General features: G+C 38.3%; 1 protein-coding gene across 1 annotated transcript in view; it reads left to right on the forward strand.

Moving 5' to 3' along the window:
* The first annotated feature begins 4605 nt into the window (after positions 1-4605).
* Positions 4606-13748, forward strand: part of USPL1 (ubiquitin specific peptidase like 1) — a 10608-nt gene continuing 1465 nt past the window's right edge. Inside the window, exons 1-8 of the mRNA XM_009868328.1 lie at positions 4606-4772; positions 5254-5382; positions 6527-7181; positions 9362-9448; positions 9855-9984; positions 11215-11340; positions 11994-12154; positions 13295-13748. The exon at positions 13295-13748 is cut by the window's right edge and continues 1465 nt beyond it. Of these exons, the coding sequence (XP_009866630.1) occupies positions 4677-4772; positions 5254-5382; positions 6527-7181; positions 9362-9448; positions 9855-9984; positions 11215-11340; positions 11994-12154; positions 13295-13748 (1838 nt within the window). The 5' untranslated portion in view covers positions 4606-4676. The remainder of the gene's footprint in view (positions 4773-5253; positions 5383-6526; positions 7182-9361; positions 9449-9854; positions 9985-11214; positions 11341-11993; positions 12155-13294) is intronic.

The raw sequence follows: 13748 nt of genomic DNA on the forward strand, positions 1-13748 counted from the left end.
AAATGCCGACTAAATATTTCATGTCAGTAGCTGGGCGCGGTAGCTCCGGTCGGGTACGGCTGAAGAAGGAGCACTCGGTGAGATGCAAAGTGCGTGTGTGTACCTGCGCATCATGTTGCCCTTGCACAGGATTTCTGTGTTCCTACAAACACGTCATTTCGTGTGCAGCCTTCCCGTAGGGTAGGGATCACCCTGGATGTGCATTAAGGACTACGAGGACTGTCTGACCATAGGTTTACCTGAAAGAGCTGAGCACTTGTTGGTGTTGGAGGAATGCATCAAACACGTCACTGTGCCAGCACAGCCCTGGTAGCTGGTTCACTGGCATCTCACACCTGCCCCTTGTTTCCACAGCCTTGGGTCAGAGGCTGATGCTCTGCCTACACCAAGTCCCTACCTGAAACCTTCTATCTCCCAGCTGCAGCTGTGATATACTGCACTGGTTCAGGCTACACTAACTCAGGTGTTTTCCCAGGGGCTGAATGATTAGTCCACAAAACATGTAGTACCTGTCCCTTGACATACAACCGTAAAAACATATAATATGAGGAGGTTTAGGAGGAGTCTGACTGTAGAAGAAACTTTTAGAACAGCAGAGTAATAACATTGCATGCTGGTTTGTTTTGCAACCCCATCGGTTTTATCTTTATTTGCCTTACTCTGTGTTAGGCTTCTTGTGGGAAGGAAATTTGTGTTTGCTCCGATGTAAGGGAGACTTTGTGACAGCAATAATATTTTGTTACTGTTGCATTTAATGAAATAGATTTTTTGGCCAAAAATGTAGATTTTTTGGAGGGGATGGGAGAGGGAGCTGTCGTCTGAATATTTATAGTTATGACCTCAGACAAAGGAAAACCTTAATACCTGATTTCTTCTTGTACAAAGAATGGAGAGCTAACTAACAACACAGTGGATTTTAATATTTTTTTCCTTAGGCTTCTGTTTCTTTTCATCTTTTCAATATCCCCTTGATGAAGGAAAGAAGACTTGTAAGGTGATTTACAAGAAAGTAATTTTTAAGTGTCCATTTAGCCTTTAAACAAAGACATGTTTTCTTCACTGTAACCAATGTTCTGTCACCTGCTTACTGCAGGTTATAACTGATTCTTATTTATAAGGTACTATTTCACAAGATACAGCTTACTATTATCAAAAGATCCATGTCCCTTTTACCATAGAGTCATTCATCTTGGTCTGATTTTACAGAACCAGAGAGTCACAGCATTGTTTGAATTGGAAGGGACCTTAAAGATCACCTAGTTCCAGCCCCCTGCCATAGACAGGAACACCTTCCGCTGCACCAGTTTGCTCAAAGCCCCATACAGCCTGGCCTTGAACACTGCCAGGGAGGGGATATTCACAACTTCTTTGGGAAAACTGTTCCAGTGTCTCACCACCCTCATTGTAAATAATTTCTTCCTCACATCCAATCTGAATCTACTGTCTTTAAACTGAAAGCCATTGCACCTTGTCCTGTCACTACAGGTCATGGCAAAAGGTCTTTTCATGATGTTCACACGGGCCCACCCCTCAAGCCTGTCTAGGTCCTTCGGGATGGCATCCCTTCCTTCCAGCGTGTTGATTGCATCGATACAGCTTGGTGTCGTTGGCAAACTTGCTGAGGGTGCACTCGATCCCACTGTCCATGTCGCTGATGAAGATATTAAATAGTATTCGTCCCAATCCAGACCCCTGAGGGGCACTGCTAATTACTGTCTTCTACTTGGGGTGTTGAGCTGTTGACTGCAACTGTGGATGTGGCCATCCAGGCAGTTCCTTAGCCATCTAAAAGTCCAACTGTCAAATCCTTATCTCTCCAGCTCTTCACCTTTTCCTTGTTTTCTGTCTTCTGCCTTGTCACCTATGTAACTCATAGGACTTTTTCATAGGCTGGTTTAACTCACTAGAATAGCAAAAAACCGTTGGGATTTACTGAGTTTTCTGCTATTTTGGGAGTTCAGTTAGCTTGTGAGTAGTCCGACAAGGATATGAGCTGTCAGGAGAGGTGGAGGGAAAGAAAGAAGTGAGAAGACATCCTTATTATGCAGCAGTGAACTATTAGATCAACTTGTCTACTCAAAGAAGTATAATCATAGCCTTAATCACTATACCAGGTCCATAGCATATTTTCCGCTACATTTTTCAAGTACCTAGGATAAGTAGCATCATCGGTTTGAAACGTGACCAGTAAGTTTGAAAGCATGTTCCTGTGTACTTTCCCATCTGTGATGTGGATACTACATGTTGCTGCAATGGGTTGTTTTGGTACTTAATACAGCAATCTTTTAGTTGGCTGTTTTTCTTGGCAACTGTTGATCCGGTGCCCAATTTTTGTATGTTGTGCAAAGATCACTAATAACTGTAATAGGGAGTAGTACAGGCAGGCCACTTGGTACCGCTCTGCATTTCTAGGAGTAGTGGACCTGTTTTATTTGATTGTGTTTATGTCTTTGAAATAAAAGGACAATTAATTTTCTTAAATGTTTATTATATTAATAAGTGAAATAAAAGTCTTGAACTCCAGTGCTGTAGTAGTATTGCTGAGTGATTATAGTTGGGGGAGGTATTGTACACCGCAGGACAGTACTTAAAAAAAGAAGAGCAGAAGTAACAGCGAACACAGCTGAAAAAAATACTTTCTTTTTGAGAGGGATGACAGGGAAACCAGGGACTTGTGAAGAAATAAGTATGTTTTATAAACCCAAGACTTGGTTAAAAAGGAATGACCTGCAGGTCGTTAGAGTTACTAACCTATTTTAGTGTGTGTCCTATTTATGTGGTGAGAAATTGCCTGGAGTTCCAGTCATGTGGTCTATGTATTTTATTTACTCTGGAGAGCTGAGACTGCTTCAGGCCAGGGAACGGACTAAAAGTCCCCTGAACAAGTTAGAGATGTTTTCTTGCTGAAAATGAATTTGGTATGTGTTGTAGCGTGGTTGATATCTGCACAACTTGTAATTGTACAGGAGAAAAACAAAACCAAACAAGTTCCTGGCTAGACTAAATATATAACAGAGTTGAGTCACAGTGTGATAGTGCTGTTGTCTCTGTGTGAAAAATTGGAGAGCTTGCCTTTGCCTTGTAGTCCAACAGGCTTGGTATGCTTTGAGCTAATTCATTAATTTTTATCTTGAATAAGCCCAGGACCGTGCTGTTTCTTGTACACCTTCCAACTCTACTTTGAAAGCTAAACATGTGCTCTAAGGCACATGTTCTTGCCTTCCATTATAACTGTTAGTTTTGTAAGTCAGAGTATACTGTCTTACAAGCTGCAGCCTGGTAATTCTGAGTAGTGCTGCTGAACACATCGAAAGCGTCAATAAGACACATCATCACCTCATTTTGACCCGCTCTTAAGTTGCCATTGGGGACTGATTTGAAATGAGTGATTACATTTTCCTACTGCGCTTTTTTTTTTCAGCATTCTGTCCATTTCTGTATGGTCTCTCTTTACCCAGTATTATCAATGGTTTGAACCATTATAAATTATAAAGGGTTGAACTTGTATTTACACACAGGCCTTCAAGAATGCCATGGGAAGTTTCTTTTTTCCAAAGGATCTATAATCTGAATTAGTGCAGTAGTGTAAGAAAGGGCTGAAAAAGCATCATGGTGTGGGAGAGGATGTTATTCAGTGGAAGTTATGGAAAGGGAACAGTTGTGGCTGAAGACAAGTTGTTATACTGATGACTTCACAACTCAACATACCTTAACTTCCTCCTGCATCTGAAAAAGATAGGTACTTATTCTAGTTAGTTCCTTTTGAAGTCAGCAGGAGCAGAATTGGGCCCCTGTAGTTCTAAACCTTTGTTTTTCTGGCTGATTCAAGGCATAGTTAGCCTCAGTGCCAGTGAAGGAAAGGACTTAAGGAGCTGCCTTCTGATGCATACCTGGTTCATACTGAAATTGTCCTCCACAAATGAGTCTCTGTTTGTGATATGCGAGAAAAGCAAAATTTGGCCCTAAACTTGAGAAATCATTTGAAATAGAATATTCAGTTGCTTATAAAATACACAACAGAGTTACATAGCAATGATAGTGTGGAAGACCTTTAGTTTGTTAGAAAATTTATAACATTGTTAAAATAACATCAGAAGAAAAGTTTCAGAAAGTGGCAGTAACAACAGGGTGCCCTTCTGTAGTTAAACAATGTTGTTTGCAGGATAAACTTTTAATAGTTTATTGCGCAATAAATTAACTACTTTGAAAGATGCAGCAGTGAAATTTTTTTGGTTGGTTTTGTATTTTTTTTTAGTGTTCTGCAGCAGCTGTCTATAACTCTATGGGATCTTACCGTAGCCATTTTTAAAGACGTTTGTCCTTCTCTCAGGGTGAGATGCAATAAGCTGAGAAGCCCAGACAAATATGTGAGATCTTGTAGAGTGCAAAGAATAGATAAGCTTGCCAGTTCAGGGCCTAAAGCTGTTAAATCTGTTATGTGACTTAAAGTTTTGAGTTCATAATCTGCACTAGAAAATAAGTATTTTCAGTTAAGAAAATACTGAATTCATTTCTGCAGAATATAAAGTCTGCATTATTGATGGTGTATTCCCCAAATTTAACCTAATTTTTCTTTAATTTTTTTATTCGCTTCTTATTTTTCAGGAGTCTTTGAAAAATCGTTAGTGGTCACGACATTGTTACAAGTGACATAAATTAGCCAGAGGCTCAGAGTGATGGATACCCAGAAGACTACAAATGGTTTGCAAGTGATTGGAGAAGGGACTGGTGGAGGGGAATCGACACTCCACATGGTGGGGTATTTGGGAAAAGTCAGTTGAAACTTGTTTTACATGTGTGCAAAGTTCATATTTTTCTCTGCTTTGAGAGATTTTTAATTCGTCTTAATTTGACAAAAAAAAAATCTCAAAATTATTTTCCACGGAAATCTATAACAATGGCGAAAGATTATTTTAAGTAAATCTGTGCCTGTGATTTTTACTGGCACTGTTTTTATGACTGCATTCCTATAAAATTTGGTTTGTCTTTCAAAGATCTGGATGAAATGTTGCATAATTGTGTTGTCAAAGATACTTTAATAAATATTTGAATGTTTAAATCAAAATTACCATACAAATATATATCTTAGAAATATAAATAAACCCCCATATCTAGTTTACTTTTTTATATTTTATTAGGTACTATATTTAGAAGTTGCACGTTGGTTTTCTGTCTTGGTATGTATATATGTCTTACATCGAGGTGATATATGAAATACATAAATTTATGTTGCCTTTTTTTTTTTTTTATTAGAACTCTAGTCCCGTGGAAACAGTTTCACATGAGTATTGTCCAGTCTGCAAAGAAAAGGGCCAGATCCAAGTTTTACGGACTTACCGCATTAATTTTCAAGAGTCCATTTTTCTTTGTGAAAACCCTCAGGTATTATAATTAACACTTCTGTTTGGTTGTGCAGAGGCCTTTACCTTCAGCAGTTACACCACTTTAAGTTCAATTAAGGGGTGGTAGGTGGACTGTAGAAATTAGACCTCTTCGAATCCGTATGCTGGATGATCTTTGCTCCTGTAAAACATGACTAACCTGTGTACGTGCAGGCATGTTTAGGCATAGAAAGCTACCCTAAAGAGCTAAAAAGAGTAGAAGAAAATTAATAAAGGAGAGTTTTGCTTACGTAACAAGGGAACACAAATGATACTAAAGAAATCTTTGTCCAAATTGGAAAATTTGATGATTTGTGTAACTAATAACACAACTCTTGCAGGTCAGTCTCCCATTTACTCTTCTTTTAATCTGGGTAATGCAGATAGGTTTGCAATTGTAATTAAAATGTTTTCTTTCTTTCTTTTTTTTTTTCTTTTCTTCTCTTCCTTTCAAGTTTAACCTTAGCTGGATTTATGTACTGCTTAGTATTTCGGTCATGATTCTGCTGCCTTTCCCTTCTCCACTGCTTCATGAATGTGGGGAGGCTATAGCAATCCCATATGTACTGGCACCCTTAAATTAGTAGACTGAACTAGATATAGGTCTCTGAGTCACTTTTACAATCCCTCCCTGTTTTTAAATGATCATAGTATCGTTCTTGAGACTGGTAATAACAATTTGACTATATCTAGTTGCAGAATAGCTATTCTATGTGAGGTCCTACTAGCACCTGGTCTCATGCATCGTGGTAGCCTGAAAGATGTGCTGCCAGTTTTGGTAACAGTAGACTCTCAGGCACAAGATGGTGATGCCATGCACTAAAGGAATGGATTCAGCAGAATAAGAGGAGTCTCCTTAGCAAAATTGGATTGTTTTCAGGGGCTGGAAACATTTACTGGAACAGTAGTGTTTATCACAACCGATACGTTTACTTCACAATTGTTCAGAATTGTTTATAAGGCAATGGTTGCATAAAACACCCTTCCTGTCATACAGATGTTGAGTTTATGTATTGATTAGGTTGAAATATAACTTTACGGAAGTCCTGCATTCCATTTTAAGAGTATGGTTTGTACCTTTTTTTAGCTCTCGTTCACATGAAGTAGCTTTGCGATTTCACTGTAACTCTCTTTCTTTCCTTTAGTGTATCTACCCACTTGGTTATAAACCATTAAACAGCATAATTACTTCTGCTGATTCAGAAAATCATCAAGCTCCATCTACTCATAAGAAAAGGAAATTGTGTGATATCAGTGACTTTTCGCCTGTTGAATCACATCCAAAAATAGCAAGAACTAATCATGTGGTCAACGTTGAGCACTCTCTTAATACAGACCCTGTTGTCAAATGTTATCAGAATGGCTTATGTATTCCCAAGTCGAGCCTGCATGATGTGTTACAAAATGGTCAGCAAAAACCTAGTAACGGTGTGGAGTCCTGCATGCAGAAGGTGGATTTTGAAACAACCACCAACAGCAACAATTGTGAAGAAAGTCTACCAAAGACTTCTAGTCCCAGGACACAACTCTTGCCAAATTCTGAACTTTGCTCAACAACATCTGAAATTTTGCTCAAATCTGATAAAGGTTCCACTAATAACACAGATTTATGTCTTCAGTGGAGAAACATGAATAATCTGTGTTGGTTAGATTGTGTTTTGTCAGCACTGGTACACTTAGAAACATTAAAATTGGCTCTAGCGGAATATAATGATGGAAAATGTTTACTCCAGAAACTCTTAACAAAGTATAATCAAGCGACTGTTCTTCTGAATACCTGTAAAAGGAGTAAAGTAAAAGGTAAGTACATTTAGCCGCTGTGTCTTCATATCCAAATTGACCTAATTGCTATAAATACATGGAATTTAGTATAGTGCACTTAAATATGCCTCCATTCTATTTCCAGATCACAAAAGAATAAGTTACAACTCATTACCCTGAATTTGCAGAGTAGCCTGTTTTATCTCGCAGAATACTAGTAACCTCCGAAATTATTTCTCTTAAGGCAAACATGCACGCTTTGAAAGCATCAAACACTGAGCATCTGTTGAGTTTTTTTCTTTGTTGTATTCCACATAGGGAATTTGTGAATTGTTTATGTAACTGAGCCTTACTTTGTTTCCTTCCACTCTGTTGGTAAATGTGGGTGTTGTTCTAATCCTAATCCTTGGAATAATTTCTGTTGTGGTTTACGTCCTTGTCTAAGTGGGCAGTTGCCTTGTCACACCCAAAATAGTAAAGCTGGGAACAGACGTTCTCTCCTGGCTCCAGCTGCACTCACTGAAGGAGTGCTTCCCTTCAGGACTGCAAACTGTGCTGTAGATAGCGGTGCCACCTAACCTGATTCATTAAAAATTAGTCAAACACGTTAGCCTGGTTCGTATTGCGTGGAGAGGGCTGGTGTGTACTCACATGTGCAGCTTCACAGGTTGGAGGTTGGCAACCTCCAAGCACAGAGGTGGCGATGGGCAGCTGGGGGCAACCTTCCAGGGAGCACAGCTGGAGTCAGAGGAGGATGTGTCACTAATCTACTAGTATGGCCTTTGAGCATTTTCAGTTTTGTGGATTCAGACTCAAAGTAAGATTTGGTTTTCCTGAGGAGAAGGACTTGGGGGTTTGGGTGAGGAGAACCTCAAAATGACCCCACAATGTACACTCGCAGCCCTGAAAGCCGATTGCATCCTGAGCCGCATCAAAAGCAGCATGGCCAGCCGGTTGAGGGAGGTGATTCTCCTCCTCTGCCCTGCTCTCCTGAGCCCCCACCTGCAGTGCTGTGTTCAGCTCTGGCATCCCAGCAACAGAAAGACATGGACCTGTTGGACCGAGTCCAGAGTCAGGGCCACAAAGATGATCAGAGGGCTGGAGCACCTCCCTTGTGAGGACAGGCTGAGGGAGTTGGGACTTTTCAGCCTGGAGAAGGCTCTGGTCGAGGAGCACCTTATAGTGGCCTTCCACTACTTAAAGACGACCGACAGGACAGAAGGGGAAGGACTGTTTATCAGGGAGTGTAGTCGTAGGATAAGGAGTAATGGCTTAAACTGAAAGAGGGTAGATTTAGATTACATAAAAGGAATAAAGTTCTCTCTGTGAGGGTAGTGAGACACTGGAACAGGTTGCCCGGAGAAGTTGTGGAAGTCACATCCCCTGGAAATGTTCAAGGCCAGGTTGGACGGGGCTTTGAGCAAAAGGTATCCCTGCCCATGGCAGTGGGGTTGGAATTAGATGATCTTTAAGATCCCCTCCAACCCAAATGAGTCCATGATTCTGTGATCATAGAATGATTTACCTTTCTTTTATTATACATAGCTTCTATAAATAATAAATAGTTTCAACAGCTGTTCTAAATCCTTCCTTTAATTTGTGCAGACTGTGATCATGATTATGTAGTAGATATTACGCTTTTGCTTGTGCTTAAAAAATGTTTGTGTAGAAACAACATAACTAGCAAATTTAAAATACATACTAAGTTATATAAAGTACACTTTAAATGCATTTACTGTTTTAAGGGCTGAGTTAGGAAGTTTGTATTTCATCTGGAACAACGCTTTTAAGTATTTTATTATGAATTGTATAACATAGAAAGCATGTGAACAAATTTTTGCACATTTGATCTTAATGTTTAGGGTTTAAAGTCTGCTCTTAATCTCTGAATATCTGGAATTTGTAATGTCTGGTTATACTATCCTTGAATGTTCTAATTACCTAGCTGTTGGTGCACACTCTTAGCTGTAATTTAAATCAAGTCAACTAATTTCTCGTTAGCAGACTGCAGTAAGTTGTATATAACCTGTGTAAATTCTTTAATTTTCAAATCGATTAATACCAAGCATTGGCTATTTTGCCTAAAATGGCAAGTATGGGTCAATATGAAAGGCATCAGTTTGCAAAGAATGAATGCATGTTAGAGGTACATATATGTTTGAAAACATGGAGGTGTTACACATAAATACATGAAGATGTATGTATTTTTTTTTCTTTAGATGTTCTTCCAAAAGCAGAATCTTATCTCAATGAAATCAGAAACAGCGTGTTTGCACAGCTTCAGCCTAAGCTTAAGTGTGAGCTGGGTGAGTAATCAGTGCAGTATCTCCGTATTTACTTTCAGGAAACTACATGTCGAGTCAGTACATAAAAAAATGTATGTACATATGCATGCAAGATAGACTGCAAATACATTTGATTTTATTGGTGACATACACATACTTTATAGTGTGATGACCTGGTTTGTACCTTGACTGTTTTTGACTTTTTATGGAGCATATTCTCATTTCTTTGACTATGCTGTTGTCATGAAAATGTCATTGATAACAACCTAATAACATAGATCAATCCCTTTGCTGTGAGGATTAGAAATACAACCTTGAAGGGATAACTGGAATTAAAACCATAGCAATAAGCTTCTCTTGTTCCTTTTTCAAGTACTGAAAGCTGATTTCAAATATTCAATGACTTTTTTCTGCCCCATCTTTGAAGGTGTGAAGGAGAGTCCGGTGTTTGTGCTCCCTCTGCTCTTAAAACTGGATCAACATGCTGAGAAACTATTCTTGCATTCATTTTCATGGAAGTTTGAATGTGTATGTTGTGGCTACAAATACCAGGACAGGTGAGGTTTTCATTTAAATGGTTTCTCTGTAACTGTTCTACCTTACCTTTGTAAGTCTGCGTGTGATAGTTGATTTTCTTCAGATCTCGAGGTTTTGTAAAGTTTAAGCTTGTTAAAAATTTTTTTAGGCTAGCATTTGCAAATAGTTTACTGCCATATCATGTCTTAGAAAACCATGTTACCACTTAATAAAAAAATAATAGGTAACGGTGTGAGTCCCTGGCCATGCTCACTGTGGTATTTTGCTGAGAGAGTATGAATTGTAGTTCTAAAGCATACATGCCTAGTACACTTCTGCTGTTGAAGAAGTCTGTAATATTCATTTGGATTACAAATAATCAGATATTCTCTCACGTAATTTATACATTTTAAAATAGTGTTGCAGGGAAGTAATTTTTTGAGAATTGATTTAGTTCTGTGTAGCTGCAGGTGCAAGCTAGTAATTTAGGCTTCTTTTAGAGTCAGCAGAAAAAGAGAGATGCCTTCAGAAGACAGCTCACTTTACTTGAAAAATACCCGTTTCTCTCCACTATCTTAGGCTTATACAACAAAATTCTAGATGCCCAAATGAGATGAGATTAATGCTGTCTGTTCCACTGCCAGCTAACGTGTAGTCCTGGTTAATAGGATGTGTTCAAGAGCCTTTCTTAAATACTGTGGTTTGGGGTTTTTTAAATTGAAATATCTAAGTTAGACTGAATATAAAGGAAGCCTTTTCTGTGGATAATGTATGAATAAACTACATTATTTCACTTTAATATCCCGTACATTGTGTTCTCATACAATATAACCTCTCTGTAATCTCTGCTCTGAATGTACTGTTTTTTGAAAACAAGACCTTGTATAACATGGATTCCGAGTCATTTGTTGCCACTTCCTTCTTGAGCTTCTGTATTAGCTAGTAAATTATGTGGATACTGGTACAAGCTCTGCCTTATGTTGGAAAGGAAACAGATAATGTTCTAAGGGAGAAAGAGCAAATAACACGAAACTGAAGACCACAGACCTGCTGAAGACAAATGGTGACTGATACTTTTTGGCAGAACCGAATTCGGTACTGACTTGGATGTGACGCTGTCACAGTGGAATTTGCACAAATGGCATGAATATGAATAGAATTTGGCTTTACCATAATGTTTTGATAACTTTCGTCTCCTATCAAAGTGCATATATTTATTGTTTTCTAATGAGCAGCCCATCTTTTTTGTGTGTGTGTTTGTGTGTGTCCAGATGTAGGAAAACACTAACGACATTCACAAATGCCATCCCTGATTGGCATCCACTTAACGCTATTCATGTTGGACCATGTAATAACTGTAGTGACAGATCTCAAAGACGACAGATGATTTTGGAAAAGTAAGTTTGAATATGTTAACTTGAAAATAAAATACGTAAAATTCTGAGACTTCATTTATTGAACATAACGCTTTCAAAACCATACTGTTATCTTGAGTGTACAGAAATTCTGAACTCTATACTCTGATAAATGCTCCCTTTTTAGGATTTTTTTTAATGCTGAAATGGCAAGGAGTGTTTAAAAAATTTGAAACATGGAGCAGTTTTTAACATACTGGTCAGCACATGTGTCTGAGCCAGGTCATAAATGCTTCCTACCAAGTAGTAAATACAGACGGCTGATATCCAGTGTCAGCCTTTTCACAGTCCCTGCTGTTGGGCAAAACTGTTGTTTGGTCATCTGATTACTTAGTTTGGCTTGGGAACAATGTAATTTCTTGCTGTGGTCATGACACAGTTATCTTCTGGGTTTTGTCACCTTTTCCCCACTCCCAAAATCCCTTACATGGTTTTGGGTTATTTTCCACTAATCTGTAACAAAACAGAATATCCAGTTGGGGCTTTCTTATCTCTTCACAACTGTGCAATTTGAGGAGTCCTGTGTGGAAGTAGAATAGTAAAGGCAGAACTACATATGCTTTGAGGTGTATTATTTTTTCATGAGGAACTACTTTAACTTGTAATATACTGGTTCTTTATTGTTTCTTTATTAGAGTACCCTCAATATTAATGTTACATTTCATAGAAGGCTTACCACATAACAACCTGAAGAACTATTCATTTCAATTTGAAGAAGACACCTACCAAATAACGTCTGTTGTTCAGTATCAGTTGGACAAGATGCACTTCATAACCTGGTCTTTGAATCCTGATGGTAAGAACCATAAATTCTATTATAAAACTTCATGAATCTACATCAAATACTGTTTTATGGCTTACTGCAGTAGTCTCAACAGTCTGTATATAATCAGGATTTCTTTTTTTTTATAGTCTAAACTGCATGATAAAAATTTGTGAATAATTGTGGAAACTTTGTTACTCCAACTCAAGGTTTCGGTTTGGTTTAGCTGATTTGTTCTGTCCTACACTCTACTCACTGACAAAAATAATTTGGATAGAGTTGTCTCCCTTTATGACTTTGTGAAAGTTAAAAAATACTGAGCATGGCTGTGGGACAAATGGTTATTTTGAAGCTAGTTGTTAATCTATTCTTGGCTGTAAGCGAGGGTGCCTATGGAACTACTGGCATTAATGAAGTTTCTTTTCGTTACTGAAGTTTACTGCACCCAAGGGGTGGGAGGCACAAATCCATGTTAGAAAAATTAGTGGTGGTATAATAGTTGTGCCGTTAATGGGAACTTCATAGTCACATAAGGTGAAAAGTTGATATTTTGATTCTCAAGCTTCTTAGAGGGAATGGAACACAGTCCTATCGAGTATTGTGACAACATGAAAATTGCCTAAATCATGCTGCCAGAGTTTAAGAAGAAATAGGAAGAGGAAGCAGCTGGGAAATGTCTAGTTAGGAACATCCTATATATCATATATATCTATTTTTAAATTCTTAAAGGTCTAAAATATTTGCTGATGATCTGTGAACAGTTTGCAGATAATTAAAACAATCAATTTCTCTTAAATCCCCCCATGCCTCTCACCCAGGCAATGTAAAGGTCTATAGAAAAGCTTCATTTGAGAGGTGTTTTTTCCCTCAGACTTGTGCAGGTATTTTCAGACAAGATTCATCATTGTTAGCTCAGACAAAAAAAATATACATGTAGCTTTGTTTTATGGTTGACCTACTCTGACCTGTAATAATACTGCTGCAAATTTGGCTTATGTTTGATCCTTATATGGTAGAAGTTTTCTCTCATGTAATGAATGGAGAAGAAAACCTTTTTTTTTTTCTGCTTGTCAGGGGAGTGGGTTAGTAATAATCTTTGACAAATGTCTCAGGATAGTTACTTCAATTTTGAAAGTCCCCAAGTCTCTGCACTGGTTTCTGTTTATTTTTCAGGAACTTGGCTTGAATGTGATGATTTAAAGGGGCCGTACTGCAAGAGACATGAAAGATTTGGAGTTCCTCCTTCAGAAATTCATATTGTTATCTGGGAAAAGAAAACACCCCCTTTGCCAGAAGAACTAAATTCACAGTTCCAGAGTAAAAATACTGAAGATTTTGCACTTAATAATGTACAGTCAAATTCCACGACATCGCACTATGGTTTTGATAAGACCGTAGACAAAATACCTGCAGAACATCGCAAAGAGGCTTCTGTGAGAACTCCAGATAAGAAACAGCAGCAAATACCTGAGGATGAAAGTATTGTTCATCATGGTTTAGAAAATCTGACACATGATGATCTTGTAACACTGATGCTTGAAGAAATTAAAGTTGATTCAGAAGGTAAATTGCCATCAAATGGACAGATGGTGGAAAATAACTGTGTTGAAATGGGCGCCCCACAACA

Source organism: Apaloderma vittatum, unplaced genomic scaffold (assembly GCF_000703405.1).
Source record: "Apaloderma vittatum isolate BGI_N311 unplaced genomic scaffold, ASM70340v1 scaffold15504, whole genome shotgun sequence".
Lineage (NCBI taxonomy): Eukaryota > Metazoa > Chordata > Aves > Trogoniformes > Trogonidae > Apaloderma > Apaloderma vittatum.